Source organism: Xenopus tropicalis, chromosome 4, assembly GCF_000004195.4.
Source record: "Xenopus tropicalis strain Nigerian chromosome 4, UCB_Xtro_10.0, whole genome shotgun sequence".
Lineage (NCBI taxonomy): Eukaryota > Metazoa > Chordata > Amphibia > Anura > Pipidae > Xenopus > Xenopus tropicalis.
In genome coordinates this window covers 10,315,505-10,331,778 of record NC_030680.2, presented here as the reverse complement: position 1 = coordinate 10,331,778, position 16,274 = coordinate 10,315,505, and the positions used below count along the sequence as shown (strand labels likewise).

The following is a 16,274-nucleotide window of genomic DNA, read 5'->3' as shown; positions in this document are numbered from 1 at the left end:
TTCCCCTTGAAATGTCAGACTTGTGCTAAAAGAACAGAGGGCAGCTTGGGCCGACCTCAAATAAACATGGATCTGAGAGAAAAGGAGCCCTTCTGCCCATTTCTATGGCAACAAATAAAAGGCCGGGATTAGAGAAAGGAAGGGGGAAAAAGGCAGCTAAGCTTTGTTAGTGCGCATTGGTGAATAAATTCAGCCCTTCCGAATGGCGCTTTCCCACAATGCCGAGCACTTGTCCTGATTGTTCCCTTGCCTCCATGTGCAGCCTTTATATGGTGAGGAGGCGGCAGCCGCGAGCGCTTCCTGCTCAGTCACTGTCCCCCACCGGCGGCACCACAAAGCGCTCAATTCTAAACTATGTCCATTCACATGAATAATAACATAAAGGTTACAGATATATAGAAACATTGGGGTAACAGTCACCCTGCTATAGTTCCAGGGGTACCCAGGGCACAAATAAGCACTCACCCCAAATCCCCCCTAACTGGCCTTCAGGCTGGGCCCCCTTAGCCCATAACAAGGTTACAGATATATAGAAACATTGGGGTAACAGTCACCCCGCTATAGTTCCAGGGGTACCCAGGGCACAAATAAGCACTCACCCCAAATCCCCCCCTAACTGGCCTTCAGGCTGGGCCCCCTTAGCCCATAACAAGGTTACAGATATATAGAAACATTGGGGTAACAGTCACCCCGCTATAGTTCCAGGGGTACCCAGGGCACAAATAAGCACTCACCCCAAATCCCCCCCTAACTGGCCTTCAGGCTGGGCCCCCTTAGCCCATAACAAGGTTACAGATATATAGAAACATTGGGGTAACAGTCACCCCGCTATAGTTCCAGGGGTACCCAGGGCACAAATAAGCACTCACCCCAAATCCCCCCTAACTGGCCTTCAGGCTGGGCCCCCTTAGCCCATAACAAGGTTACTGATATATAGAAACATTGGGGTAACACCCCGCTATAGTTCCAGGGGTACCCAGGGCACAAATAAGCACTCACCCCAAATCCCCCCCTAACTGGCCTTCAGGCTGGGCCCCCTTAGCCCATAACAAGGTTACAGATATATAGAAACATTGGGGTAACAGTCACCCCGCTATAGTTCCAGGGGTACCCAGGGCACAAATAAGGACTCACCCCAAATCCCCCCCTAACTGGCCTTCAGGCTGGGCCCCCTTAGCCCATAACAAGGTTACAGATATATAGAAACATTGGGGTAACAGTCACCCTGCTATAGTTCCAGAAAAGTCTCTACTTCCTTCCTGGCCAGAGAGCAGCAGTGCAGACTTGCTTTGTGATAGGGATTCTCATAAATACAATATATTTCCCTTTAAACTGTGGGTATAATAGCTTCATACAGACAGGAAATATCAGGCTTTTCTGACTCATGTATAAGGTGAGTGGATGTTACGGCGCCACATCACGCAGCGGGAAAGGTCTCAGCACTCGCCCGGCGTTTGAAGTGGGGGCCTCAGACTCCCAGCAGAAAGCCAAGTGCAACAAATATCGTTGGGTGCTGGTTAGTTAATTGTAGGTCACCCTGCAGCCTGTACACGTGGCTCATTTGTCTCAGAACGAGAACGGGTGCTGCTGGCGTGGGAAGCGGCAAAGAAGAAGAAACAGTTTTGTTTTGTATTTAAATTAAAGGGGAATTTGAAATCCTGGCAGGGGAGGAGGGACTAAAACATTGATGTTACAAATTATAACACGTTCTCCACAGCTTACAGGCAACATGCAGGAGCTACATAACCCACAATGCATTGCACTGGGATTTTCCTTTCCTTATTGACATCACGTGTGCAGCAGGGGATTGTGGGATTGGGAGGAGGCAGGCTGAGGACAGGCGACTACTGTTACAAAGCAGCCAGATCAGCGGGGGAACAGTGGGCGGGGCTTAGGGAACTGTTCCAAACCAGATTATTACAGTAAAAGTCACGAAAAGGCTGATGTAGATTGTAAAGTTTACTTTTTCAAAAAGTTTGTTATTTTTGGGTGCAGTTCCCCTTTAATTATAACTCATTGGGAATGCATCTCTGGCCACTAGGGGTGCTGTTATATATTGCCGCCCCTCTTTTGTCTAACCCCTGGGTGCATTAGGGTCAGGGCCTTAACATGCTAAATTCCTGACAGGGAAGGGGCTACAAGAGGATGCTGGGATTTGTAGTTCCCCATTGGCTTCAAGTTCATTGCTTGCCACTTACTTCTCTGCTTGATTCTCTAGAACATAAATCAGGAGGGAGATGCTATGGGAGATACTTGATACTGCGCTTTGGCCTCTCAGGCTGCTGTCACCTTAAGGCTGATCTTTGCCCCCCCCCCCAGGGGAACGTACCATTCTACTGCCCCATGTGCGCAACTAATCAGCTCAGGTGCCCAGTAATCCCATCCATCCCATCGCCTGCTGTCCAAGGTGATGCCTTGCAGTTGGTCAGTGACATCTGGCGTACACATGGCCGTCCCTGGAGAGAGGCCGCAGCTGTCAGTCACTCTGCCCCGGCTGCACTCACAGGACTCTCCGGGGTCTGATGGCTCCACAGCTTATCCGGATAATAATATTCTGGGAAACCTGAGAGTGAGGCAGGAGCTGCGCATAGTGGGGAGGCTGTTTGTCTGTGTACTGAGAGAGAGAGGGTTCCCATCACCTTTCGTCCTTATACTGGGCCCCCCAAACCCCTCTATCCAGTCTATCTATCCATCTATCTATCTATCATCTATCCATCTATCTATCTATCATCTATCCATCTATCTATCTATCATCTATCTATCCATCATCTATCTATCTATCTATCCATCTATCTATCTATCTATCTATCTATCTATCTATCATCTATCTATCTATCTATTATCTATCTATCTATCTATTCTATCTATCTATCTATCTATAATCTATCTAGCTTTCTATCATCTATTGTCTATTTCTATCTATCTCTCTATTATCTCTACCATTTTCTATATATATGTTTCTTCTATCGATCAATCTATCATCTATCTATCTATCTATCTATCACCAGTTTATCATCAATTTCTATCTCTCTACCATCTCTACCATATATATGTTTCTGTCTATATATCTGTCTCTCTACCACCTCTACCATTTTCTTTATTTCTATCTATCACCTATATATCTTTCTAGCATCTATTTCTATCTATCTCTCTACCATCTCTACAATTTTCTATATACAGTGTATATGTTTCTTCTATCTATCTATCTATCTATCTATCTATCTATCTATCTATCTATCAATCATCTATCTATCTATCTATCTATCTATCTCTATCTATCTATCTATCTCTATCTATCTATCTATCTATCTATCATCTATCTATCTATCTATCTATCTATCTATCTATCTATATCTCTATCTATCTATCTATCTATCATCTATCTATCTATCTATCTATCTATCTATCTATCTATCTATCTATGTATCTATCTATCTATCTATCTATCTATCTATCTATCTATCTATGTATCTATCTATCTATCTATCTATCTATCTAGCTATGTCTGCCTATGTGTCTCTATGCTGTCGAGCTGTCTATCTGCCCCCACCCCCCGCACCCCCCTATCCGTTCCTACCCACACAAGGCTCTGTGTTTCCCTGGTGGCATTAGCCTGGCAGCCTGGCACTGCGGGGAGTTGGTATATAAGGGGCCGCTTGCTGGGAGTACAATATGTGCAGTTTTATCTCAGCGAGGGGCCAAATAATAATAATGCAAATAAAATCCATTCAATCCGACGCCTTTGCGTGAGGCAGGGAGTAATGGCATCGGCACTTTCCCTCTTGTCTCCCCTTTAATCTCCCACTGATGCCACTTCAGTAAGTGCCACTTATCCACTGCTGCACTTTATTCCCCCTATAAATAGATAAATGGAAGGGCTTAGCCCCCCGTGTGCAACGGAAATTCCATCTCCCGGTATTAGTACATACTCTGAGAGCGGCCGGACCCAATGAGATCTCTGCCTGGTTTGGCCACCAATGCGCTGGGCCAAAATGGGCTGGGCCACTGCCGGCCCTGGGGCTAACAATTGTAACATAGTAACATAGTAAGTTGGGTTGAAAAAAGACATATGTCCATCAAGTTCAACCATAATGCCTATATATAACCTGCCTAACTGCTAATTGGATCATATTGAGGGCCTATGGGATGTTCATACCTGCCCAATAGCTGACATTTTTATCTGGCTGCATTTTAGGGCCGACCGAGGGAGTGTGTGCCCTCTAATGAATGAGTTCCTTGGAATGCCAACCAAATGGGCTCCATCCGCCATCTTGTGAATGGCAATGTCACTGGCTCATACTAACTAGATGGGGGGATGTCTTTCTTATTGTCAGGGTCCAAATGGGGTGTGTGGGGCCCTCCATGACCTCCACCCCAGGGGCCTCTATACCCCACCCCCAGGGGTCCCCGCTCTTCACACACCAGTGCCCAGGGATCAGATCTGGGTTGGCGGAGCCCCCAAGAGCCGGGGGCCCACCATGTTTTTCCCAGCGTCCTGCCAGCCCAGTCCAATAGTGTTTATTGTTCTGCCTAGTCTGCCTAATGGGGGGTAATAATGGCAGTTGTGGACTAATAATGGGGTCCATGTATGTATGGGGCCACCGGCCAATAGAATTACTAATAGACCAAGTTCAAAGCACATTCTATTAAAGGTTTATTGTCCCATTAACAAGGTTCCCTTAGCTTTGGCCTATAATTGTGTCCCCCTCGGCCAATGAGAGCGGGTCGGGCGGCATTTAGAGTGGCAGCGCCTGTACCGGCGGCGGGGTTCCAACCACTTGTCCGCCCGGTCTAATGTTCCGGGGAATATTCCAGTAATTGCTCCCACTCTGTGATTGCACAATACCAATTAAGACGCACCGAGAGGCCGCCCAACCCACTCAAATAGATTTGTTTTGTGCGCTCTATAAATCGCCATAGTAACAAACGCCTCTATTTTTATATCCGACAGCAAAATGTACCTTCAGTTAATTCCCCTCTTGGAGGGCCCAGGCGCTGAGAGCTCTTCAGCCCCGGCCTGATTGGTAAAAGCTCTATTCTGTACTGGGAAATGGCAGGGTGGGCGCCGGGAGTAATAGGAGGGTCTCGGGGCAATTGAAGAGCGGAGCATTTTCTCAAGAGCTCAGCAATTTGCTCAGTAGCGCGAGAAACATTCAATCTCATCAGTTCTGCAGAATTCATCTCTGTTCCACTTACACTCTGTCTTGCCCTACTGTCACCATCTTATCCTACTGTCTCCATCTTGCCCTACTGTCTCCATCTTATCCTACTGTCTCCATCTTGTCCTACTGTCTCCATCTTGCCCTACTGTCACCATCTTATCCTACTGTCTCCATCTTGCCCTACTGTCACCATCTTATCCTACTGTCTCCATCTTGCCCTACTGTCACCATCTTATCCTACTGTCTCCATCTTGTCCTACTGTCTCCATCTTGCCCTACTGTCTCCATCTTGCCCTACTGTCTCCACCTTGTCCTACTGTCTCCACATTGTCCTACTGTCTCCATCTTGCCCTACTGTCACCATCTTATCCTACTGTCTCCATCTTATCCTACTGTCTCCATCTTATCCTACTGTCTCCATCTTGCCCTACTGTCTCCACCTTGTCCTACTGTCTCCACATTGTCCTACTGTCTCCATCTTGTCCTACTGTCTCCATCTTGTCCTACTGTCTCCACATTGTCCTACTGTCTCCATCTTGCCCTACTGTCTCCATCTTGTCCTACTGTCTCCATCTTGCCCTACTGTCTCCATCTTGCCCTACTGTCTCCATCTTGCCCTACTGTCTCCATCTTGTCCTACTGTCTCCATCTTGCCCTACTGTCTCCATCTTGCCCTACTGTCTCCATCTTGCCCTACTGTCTCCATCTTGCCCTACTGTCTCCATCTTGCCCTACTGTCTCCATCTTGCCCTACTGTCTCCATCTTGCCCTACTGTCTCCATCTTGTCCTACTGTCTCCATCTTGCCCTACTGTCTCCATCTGGCCCTGCTGTCTCCATCTTTAAATTTACAAATGACTTGTGGAAATTCTCGTTAGATCTAAGTGTGTCAGTCTGTCTGTGAGGTTTTTCTGTAACCAGATGCCGGCGGCACTGACAAGATTGTGTAAATCAATATTATTCCTTCTATTTCTCCCCCGAGGGCATTTCACACTTATGTTACAAATATTTGCTTGTCTAGTGATCCATTAGTGGGGCAATAAGGGGCCTGGGGCTTGGCAAACATGAATTTGTGGGCTGTGCAGATGCTCTCTGTAATCCATACTCCCACCAATACTCATTTACCCCCCCCCCCGGCCTTCAGGCTGGGCCCCCTTAGCTCATAACAAGGTTACAGATATATAGAAACATTGGGGTAACAGTCACCCCGCTATAGTTCCAGGGGTACCCAGGGCACAAATAAGCACTCACCCCAAATCCCCCCCTAACTGGCCTTCAGGCTGGGCCCCCTTAGCCCATAACAAGGTTACTGATATATAGAAACATTGGGGTAACAGTCACCCCGCTATAGTTCCAGGGGTACCCAGGGCACAAATAAGCACTCACCCCAAATCCCCCCTAACTGGCCTTCAGGCTGGGCCCCCTTAGCCCATAACAAGGTTACAGATATATAGAAACATTGGGGTAACACTCACCCTGCTATAGTTCCAGGGGTACCCAGGGCACAATCAAGCTGCTGACCCCCCTGCTTTGGGCCTGGGGGGTGGGGGCGGGACTATCCCCTCAGTTATCTAGAATGCAGATAGTTGGGTTGGAACATTCCATGCTGAGGAATCAGGGGGGGTGCTGAGGAATCGGGGGGGGGGGTGCTGCTAGGAGGAGGCACAAGGGAGTCGGGGGAGTGGGGCGGGCGAGGCAGAGCCAGGAATCTGGATAATATAATAATAACTTTATTTGGGAAGGAACGAGAATTGATTTTCTGTCGAGCTCTTTAATTTGCGGCTGGAAAGGGAAATCCCCAGACAACCACAAGGCAGAACGTTCCCCACAACATACAGAACCCAAAGGGGAGGGGTTACACTATGTGGCACATGAAGTCACGTGGGACTTGTAGTCCAGCTGGAACATGAGTTACATGTTAACCCTCTCAAGGTCATGGACACACAAGGGGTGGGGCTTATACATTGTAGGCGGGGCAGGGCATGTCCTTTTTTATCTGGCCATGGCCAATGTAAATTGGGGGGTCACAGCTGAAAATGAGGTCCTGCAGTAATATGGGTTGTGTTTCACCCCAACTATAACAACCAATCAGATGTCTCTCTTTAATCTTAGTTGCTGCTGATTGGTTATTGGATGTAATATGGGTTGTGTGCTTACTGGTTATCGGATATACAGGTTCCTCCCCAACTGCTCGGAACCCCTATTTACCTGGGTGCATATTGGCAAACTGTCAGGGGATCATGAGGGCCCGATTGGCCAGTTATACCCCCTGATCCTGAGCCCGAGTGCATTTGCCAGTATATGCATGATATTAGATTGTAAGCTCTTTTGCCCAGGGACCTGTATCAGCCAGTATTTATGCGCCTTTCTATTGTACAGTGCTTCGGAATATGTTGGTGCCTTTTTAATCATTTTGACTGAAACTGACCCAATTTATCATCTTATCCGCCCCCCCCCCACTATAATTATACATTTTTATTCTCTCGGGCCCCACAAATAAACAGTCGGCTGCAGTCGCCGGGGTAAAAGCTTTTCATTAACGATAATAGGAGCCGGCCAGTAATTAGGTAATTAAGTACACCCGGGCTGCGGCTGCTCCTTTGTCTAATGGAAGAGAAGATTTTTGCCATTGACTTTTGCCGTAATTGGATATTTAGGTCAGGCCCCGCCCATAACGACTGGCACAGGGGAGGGAAAACCGAAATTAAAGGGGATATGAACCTAAAAATAACATTTTGAAAAAAATATACAGTATATATAAGTGCAGAATTCATTATTCCGAGCTCAGATGGTATTAAAGGGGAAATATTCCTACTCATACAACATTAATCATTTTTTAGTGTGCATGATATTACCACTTGTTCACCTATATAATGAATATGTAACCAGAGCACCCCCTGCTGTTCAGTCTTGAAACTGACCATACAGAATGGCACAGGCTTAATAAATGTATCCTGAAACTAAAAAGCAAAAGTGCTCAGAAGAGCAATTATTAAGGAAACAATATGGATGGGTGTATGTCCCCTTTAAGGTTTATTATATAGCATCATCTATGTGCACAGCTACAACCTTCATTATGCTATCCATAGCAACATCTAAACCCCCAGTACAACCGTCACTATGCTGTGTATCCATAGCTACATCCTGCTGATTAGCTTCCCCTTTAATAATGGACTTTTTTTTCCTTCTTGTTGCAGAAGCACCATTCGTTTCGCAGCGATGGAGGGGGACAATCTGAGCTGCATCAAATATCTCATGTTCATCTTCAACTTCTTCATATTCGTAAGTGTCGCTTTGGGATAGGGCGCCGCGACGCGCAGCCGGCCAATGGATAAGGGGAATGGGCCCCGCTCCCAGGATTTGGATTTCTCACTTCCCGGAAAGATTCTCTCACCTGTATAATGAGAAACAAGAGCGGAATTTCTGATTCAATCGTGTTAGAGCCAGGGTTGGGCTGGAAGAGCTATTGGTGGGGATTTCAAGGGGAACTTAAGCCTAAAAATGAATCTGGCTTGAAATGCTGTATTTTATATACTGTACTTTCTCTACCATACTTACTATACTTACTCTACCAGCCTAGAGGTTCATTTATTATATAATAACAGTAATGATCCAGACCTTCAAAATTGCCCCCCGCAGCCCCCCATCTTGGATCTGGTTAGGCCATCTTTTGTGTGCCAGTGGCACTGCACATGCTCAGTAGGCTCTGGGGGCATCTTCCAAGGTTGACTCTCTTGCTGTTTTCTCCTCAGCTTGGCGGCGCCACCCTGCTCGGACTGGGCGTCTGGGTCTTTGTCGACCCTACTGGGTTCCGGGAAATCATCGCCACCACACCGCTGCTGTTCATGGGGGCCTATCTTGTCCTGGCCATGGGGGGCATGTTGTTTTTGCTGGGTTTCCTGGGCTGCTGTGGAGCCATCCGAGAGAACAAATGCCTGCTGGTCTTTGTAAGTATCTACCGGCCCGGAAACCTTAGTTGGGTCACTTAGGTGCTGGTCCATTCTGTAGTGTTGCAGGTTGGTGGTTTCTCTGTTGGAGAATAGAAGCTGAAATCTCACTGCCCCTAGTTTCCTCTGTATAAAGGGATCTCAGAGCTTGGAGGGGGGTTGTTTACACAGAGCTCATTACCCATAAAAGAGCAAAGAGGAACACATTTTTCCATTTGTGCTTCATTATAGCAAACAATTAGAAAAACCGTGTACATGGGAGTATTCTGCCCCTTTACCTGATCCAACTGCCCCGGTTCTGTCTCTTCCAGTTCTTCATGTTCATCCTGGTGATATTCCTAGCGGAGCTGTCAGCTGCCATCCTGGCGTTCCTGTTCCGGGAGAATGTAAGTCGGATTTATAACTCCCCATTATATGTTCAGCCCAGTATAAGGGGCAGCACAGGGTGCCAATGGGCAAACCTTCTGTAGGCGCCATCTAGTGGTCAGTGGTGCAGACTACATGGCTGCTGTCTCTTCTCTCTTGTTCTGAGTTTGCGCTGTCTCTTCACTCAGCTGTCGAAAGACTTCTTTGCGAGGGAGGTGAAGAAGCATTATCATGGCGACAACAGCACCGAGGTCTTCTCATCAACATGGAATTCCATCATGATTACTGTAAGTATGGCAGCTCCTATATATATATATATTATATACTCTATATGGCAATTGTTCCATTAAGAATCACACCGTGGGGGGGGGAGATTAGATTCCATTAACAATGGGGTGTCCCATCAGCATTGATTTTGAGAGGGTTTGCAAACAGTGTAAGTTGTAGAGTGTAAGCTCTTTTGGGCAGGGCTCTCTCTTCACCTCTTGTATCGGTTATTGGTTGCTTTATATGTTACTCTGTATGTCCAATGTATGTAACCCACTTATTGTACAGCACTGCGGGATATGTTGGCGCTTTATAAATAACTGTTAATAATAATAATAATGAAGACTTTTTTTGGAATAATGTCGCCCTCTAGTGGCCAAAGCTCTGGAAACGTTACAAAAGGTACAAAGTAGCAACCAATAGAACGTTTGCTTTCAAACAGGGGATCAGTAAATGCTACCTGCTGATTGGCTGCTATAGATGATTAGACCTGTAGCCCCTTTTATTATAACCCCCTCCCCCAGCCCACTGCCCACTTTTGTAAATGGGGAGCTCCTTTTTCTCCCTGTGGTCCATTATCTATTCTATTGGTCCCTTGCAGTTCGGATGTTGCGGTGTAAATGGACCAGAGGACTTTAACGATGCCCATCGCTTCAGGGCCATGCACCCATTTGCCCCAGTGCCCGAGGCTTGCTGCCGGAGGGAGGTCCAATCCAGAGCTGGGAAGATCGTTAGCAGGGCGGAATGCCTCACAGGCGGAGAGAACTATCAGAACCGACAGGTACGATCATAAGGATATTAGGATTATTATTAGCAGAAATCACATTCTGATTGGCTGGCACTAGGGATGACAAGTTTAACTTCCCCTTTATTTCTGTTGCTGAACTGAAACTCTCAGTGTTCCCCCTGCCAGCCAATGGGAGCCGAGACTAAGAACTCACAGGCTTTCGGCTTTATCCGCCCTGTCACTAAACCATATTCCTTTATATTGCCTTCCCCTAGGGCTGCTACTCGGTGATAGTGAACTCCGTGGAGCCGTACGTGTATATTGCCGGAGCTCTGGCTATTGGGGTGTTGGCCATAGAGGTAAGGATTACCCCCAAACCATGGGCACCCCAGCAGGTCCATTCATATAACCCACAGCCAATCTCTTTTTGTTCAGCTGCAGTAAGACACATAAAAGCAGAATTATGATTGGTTGCTATGGGTAACTACCCCAGATCTATTAATATCAAAGGGAAAGGGGATATAAACCCTGCTGCACGGCTCAACCAAACGTTACTCAGTTGTTGCTGGACTACAAATCCCAGAATAATGTAACATATAATGAAGGGTGAGGCATGCTGGGAGCTGTAGTCCAGCAACATCAGGGTTGTATTCTTAAAGCAATATTGCACAATAAAACTTTCCCCCAAATCCCCACAGCCAGCGACTGCTTTAAACTAATGCTGCCCCCTGGTGGCCACTCTTTGCTTCTCCTTTGACTCATTTATTTCTCTCCCCCCCCCCAGCTCCTCTCGATGGTGTTTGCCATGTGCCTGTTCCGAGGGATTCAGTAAAAGCCAAGAGACTACAGAGAGAAGAATGTGCCAAACTTTCTGGGTCTTCACATCCCCCTCCTCCTAGGGAGAAACTTAAAAAAAAAAAAGGCCGACCCTTCCCCCCACCCGGAATGTTCCACCCCACGACGTCTGGGATTATTCTTCGCTTGTAGTGCTATTTGTTCTGCAGCCCGAACCAATGACTTATTATGAATAGGGGATAGTTTATCCCTCCGATTATGAATTAGTGACTAATAAAGCCCCCCCTACAGGCAGGATACGGCAACTCTGTCTCTTTAGTACAACTACATAAAGGGGTGCTTTGCCATAATATTATATCCATCAAGGGACTGAATGAAACAGTCGGATTCCAGGGTCCTGCTCTGAAGAGCTTACAATCTAACGGCATATTGAACTATTCCCCCCATGTCACAGGGGGAGAGGTGACAGTCTCTTTGCTGAATGCTGGATTGTAATCGCCATAATGTGAAATATTTGTCCCCGCACCTCAAATCTGACACAGTGAAAAAGGGGCGGGAGAGAATGTGTCGCTAGGGGCAACAGCGGCAGCAAAAGAACTCCTTCGATCCATCTCAGCTCCTGTGTCGTGTAGGGAGACCAGCATGCATTGCACCCTGCTGCAGATTTTACTGGGAAAGCGCACTTAACCACATGACTACTGATTTATTATTATATAGCATCCCAGGGCTGCAATATGGCTGTCGTCACGGTAACCCACTACAGCTAAGGGTTAAGCAGACATAACCATTACCTGGGGGGAGGGGCATCAGGGGGCTTCTGGGTATTTTTGGCTCACAAATAGGGGGGTGCACCTTGGACACCCTTGTCTAGTTTCCAGCAGCAGCCATTTCTTTTGCACATGTGACCAACGTATGCCCAATGCAATCGGCCGGTGCTCGAGTGGGAGGGGCTTGCACTATTTTGCACATTGTGACTCACCAGTGGGTGCATTACGAGGGCGGCCCTCTGTGCCTTAAAGCTGAGAGACAGCGGCCCAACAAGGAGGACACCCCAGCATTGGGCGCAGTCGGCCCAGTAAAGACTGGCATTTAATCACTTTCATTAAATGGTCGTTTTTAACCATTTGTAGGAAAAATACGACACTGCCCAACCCAATGAGGAATTTGTATTGATAAAACCCTTTTATTTCTACAAATCCCCAGCTATGATAGGCTCGACTCCATAGGCCAGTAGCCAGATCGCTTCCCCCCGATTCTCATCTGGGCTCCACCAGGGCTGTTGTGCTCCTTAAACCAGAGGGTTTTGGCTAGTGGCACGCTGGGTATTTAGAAGTGTGTTACCTTGGGGCTTTACTTGCCCTTTAATTCAGTTTGCACAATGCTGCTTATTGTGTTTGCCTTCAGGATAATGGCAGCCTCCGACCCATGACTTTCTATTGACAATACGGTTGTGTTCATTGTGTCTGTGCTTGTGCGTGTGTGGGGCCACTACTGCGGGGCCACTACTGCGGGGCCACCCCTGCCCCCCTACAATGGTCGGCCGCCAGCTTTTTCTGGCCTTCATGTGTTTTTAACTAGTGATGGGCGAAATGTTTTGCCAGGCGTGGGATTCGCGGTGAATTTCCGCGTTTCGCCATTGGCGGATTGTTTTGCGAAACGAATGAAAAAATTTGCCGCGGAAAAATTGGCCGCACGTCCAAAAATTGTCGCAGGGGCGTCAAAAAATTGTCGCGGGCGTCAAAATCAATAGTTGCAAGCACCAAAATAAATAGTCGCGCGTCAAAAGAATAGTTGCGGGCGACAAATTTTTTTTTTACACGCGACATTTTTCCCCGTTTTGCGAATCTTTTAAAAGATTTGCGAATTTTTCAGCGAAACGGGACAGATTCGCTCATCACTATTTTTAACCTTTTTTGCCTATTAATAACACAGGCCTTATTTCTACAGGCCAGAGGGCAACCCTAGCCACCTCCCTCATTGCAAAGCTGGGCCCCCTGACCATCAGAGCTCCGCCCAGGCCGCCGGCACTCACGGGAGGCGGGGCTTAACTGTTCAGAACTCAATTTTGTATTTGTAAAACGCTTGTTCCTATCCAGGTTCTGCTGCCGTATTGTGATATTTTGCTACTGTCCGATGTTCTTTTTTCTATGAGCAGACATCTGTTTTGTAACGACCGAAGCGGCCTGACCCGCTGCCCGCCTCTTATTTCTGTAAAAAATATAAAAATATCAATAAAAATTGTGAGAAAGTGACGGCCGTGCCTTTTCTTTTTTCCCCCTTTACACTTGCGGATCCACCAAGTGTGTAACTGTGAGCGGAATTTCGCATAGATCTGTAGTTAGTTTTATTAGGCATTAGCAGTTTTGACAATATTAATTTAATGAAGGTGAAACAACAGCGCCACCTGCTGGTCTGGGAATGTGAATGTTCTTTGTGAAGTCATGTGATGTCTCTCCGGCCCATTCTAAGCAGAGCAACATCATGTTCCTGTTCTCAAGGGATTCAGGCAACCAAAATGCCCAGTAGGTGGCGCTGTTGTATCAAATTCATTACATCCGCTGTGTAACAACTGCCAATCCCTTGAGAAAAAGAGAGAGCTCTGAGCAGTCATTGCTTCCATTGATTCTGAGAGTTTACAGTTCTGCTCTCCCTGCCTGTGACCTTACACTGCCGGCTTATCTGATTTATAGGCGCATGTGTGCCCCGCCCCTTTTGTGACATAATCAGTGAACGGGCGCAGGTCGGGTAGCAGCCAGGGGTGAGGACGCAGCGGGGGGCCAGGTAAATTACCTTGGGGGCCATAGTTTGAGGATCCATGACGTAGAGAGTAATATTCTGAGATAATTTGCAATTGGTCTTCATTTTTTATTATCCGTAGTTTCTTAATTAATCAGTTTGGAGTTTCAACAGCTATCTGGTTGCTATGAAACAAATTACCTTAGCAACCAGGCAGTGGTTTGAATGAGAGACTGATATATGAATAGGGGAGGGGCCTGAATAGAATAGAAAGATAAGGAATATAAAGTAACAGTAACAATAAAACTGGAGCCTCACAGAGCAAAAGTTTTATGGCTCAGGGGGTCAGCGACCCCCATTTGAAAGCTGCAAACATTTAGAAGAAGGATTTATTGAAATAATTTATTGAAAACAAATAATGAAGACTAATTGAAAAGTTGCTTAGAACTGGCCTTTCTATAACATACTGAAAGTAAACGTAAAGGTGAACCACCCCTTTCATTTGAAAAGAGCAGGGAAGCGTCAGGAGATGCTTTCTGCATCAGCAACCGAAGCTTCTAGCGTTCCCTGCAGCCAATCTAAGCACAGAATTAGTATGGGGGCCCTCCAGTTACACACACATGATGCTGGCAGCATAAAACTGATAATAGGAAAACATAAATGGCAGAGTTGCTCAGAGGAGCAGGGCGAGGGTTATATGAAGTTGGGGGAAGGGGATATGTTCCATTAGGAGTGGAGCTTGGGGGGGGGGGGGGGTGACACATGGAGCCAACACAAATGTCCCGAAGTCCTGGGAAACCACGGGATTTATTTTCTTTTGCCTGATAAATGAGCGGAGCGGCTCCGGCGCTGTGTTCTCCTGCCCGGGCCGGGCGCGTTGGCACAAAGAACTTTCTAATTATGGGAATCGGCCCCACAGTGTTTATAGACAGGAGAATATAACATAGAGCTAAACCTGCACCCAATGCCCCCCGGGGAGAATAGTTACACAGCCTGGAACTGGCAATGAGCGCGGATAGAAATAACCCCCGGAAACGTGGCCTGTGTTGCTTTTTCACTTGAAATCTATGATCAGTGTTACACCCCCCCCCCTCAACACAGCAGTATGGCGGCAGCACCCCTGCAGCTTAAAGGGCCACTACAGCTACATTATAAAATATGAGGAAAGTAGATGTCATCTTGGGAGCCTTGTGCCTTTATATGGGCACAGAACCCCTCAGTGACTGCTAATATCCTTATCATTTACAGTAGGGGGTACATTATCCCTTATAATACATGAGTGATACTCAGAGTTCCCTGTATAACTCAGCCTGCAGCCTTGTGCCTTTATATGGGCACAGAACCCCTCAGTGACTGCTAATATCCTTATCATTTACAGTAGGGGGTACATTATCCCTTATAATACATGAGTGATACTCAGAGTTCCCTGTATAACTCAGCCTGCAGCCTTGTGCCTTTATATGGGCACAGAACCCCTCAGTGACTGCTAATATCCTTATCATTTACAGTAGGGGGTACATTATCCCTTATAATACATGAGTGATACTCAGAGTTCCCTGTTTAACTCAGCCTGCAGCCTTGTGCCTTTATATGGGCACAGAACCCCTCAGTGACTGCTAATATCCTTATCATTTACAGTAGGGGGTACATTATCCCTTATAATACATGAGTGATACTCAGAGTTCCCTGTATAACTCAGCCTGCAGCCTTGTGCCTTTATATGGGCACAGAACCCCTCAGTGACTGCTAATATCCTTATCATTTACAGTAGGGGGTACATTATCCCTTATAATACATGAGTGATACTCAGAGTTCCCTGTATAACTCAGCCTGCAGCCTTGTGCCTTTATATGGGCACAGAACCCCTCAGTGACTGCTAATATCCTTATCATTTACAGTAGGGGGTACATTATCCTGTATGGTTAATGACGCAGGGTGGAGGGCACAGCTGAATGCATATTTTATTATGGAAGATACTGAGGTATTGAGTTTGATAGAAGAAAACATGAATTAAAAAGAACACATCACAAGATCACGGAGAGCACAGAATGAGCTGAATGGGGATTGGTTAATATTTTGGCCGATAATGAGCCCAACAGCCTCCCTTTCCCAGTGTGCCGCAGCAGCGGGGCGAGAACCCAAGGTCCGTAGGGTGGGAGGAGAGATCAGAACCACTGGCACCTTTAAAAACGCCCTGGGCATAAGCAGCAGGTAACAGTCCCAGAGGGCAGAAGCAGTACGCGCCAGTTGCCCCTGAAACCCCTTCTGATGTCCC

General features: G+C 46.9%; 1 protein-coding gene across 2 annotated transcripts in view; it reads left to right on the top strand.

Annotated features, from left to right (window-relative positions):
• Positions 1-13,515, top strand: part of tspan18 (tetraspanin 18) — a 75,251-nt gene extending 61,736 nt beyond the window's left edge. Inside the window, exons 3-9 of one of the 2 annotated variants that reach the window (XM_031899723.1) lie at positions 8,359-8,443; positions 8,914-9,108; positions 9,420-9,494; positions 9,663-9,761; positions 10,343-10,522; positions 10,744-10,827; positions 11,253-13,515. In XM_031899723.1, coding sequence (XP_031755583.1) covers positions 8,381-8,443; positions 8,914-9,108; positions 9,420-9,494; positions 9,663-9,761; positions 10,343-10,522; positions 10,744-10,827; positions 11,253-11,300 — 744 coding nt within the window. In that variant the 5' untranslated portion in view covers positions 8,359-8,380 and the 3' untranslated portion in view covers positions 11,301-13,515. The remainder of the gene's footprint in view (positions 1-8,358; positions 8,444-8,913; positions 9,109-9,419; positions 9,495-9,662; positions 9,762-10,342; positions 10,523-10,743; positions 10,828-11,252) is intronic. The other variant, NM_001100203.1, reaches the window with a different exon arrangement.
• Positions 13,516-16,274: the final 2,759 nt, after the last annotated feature.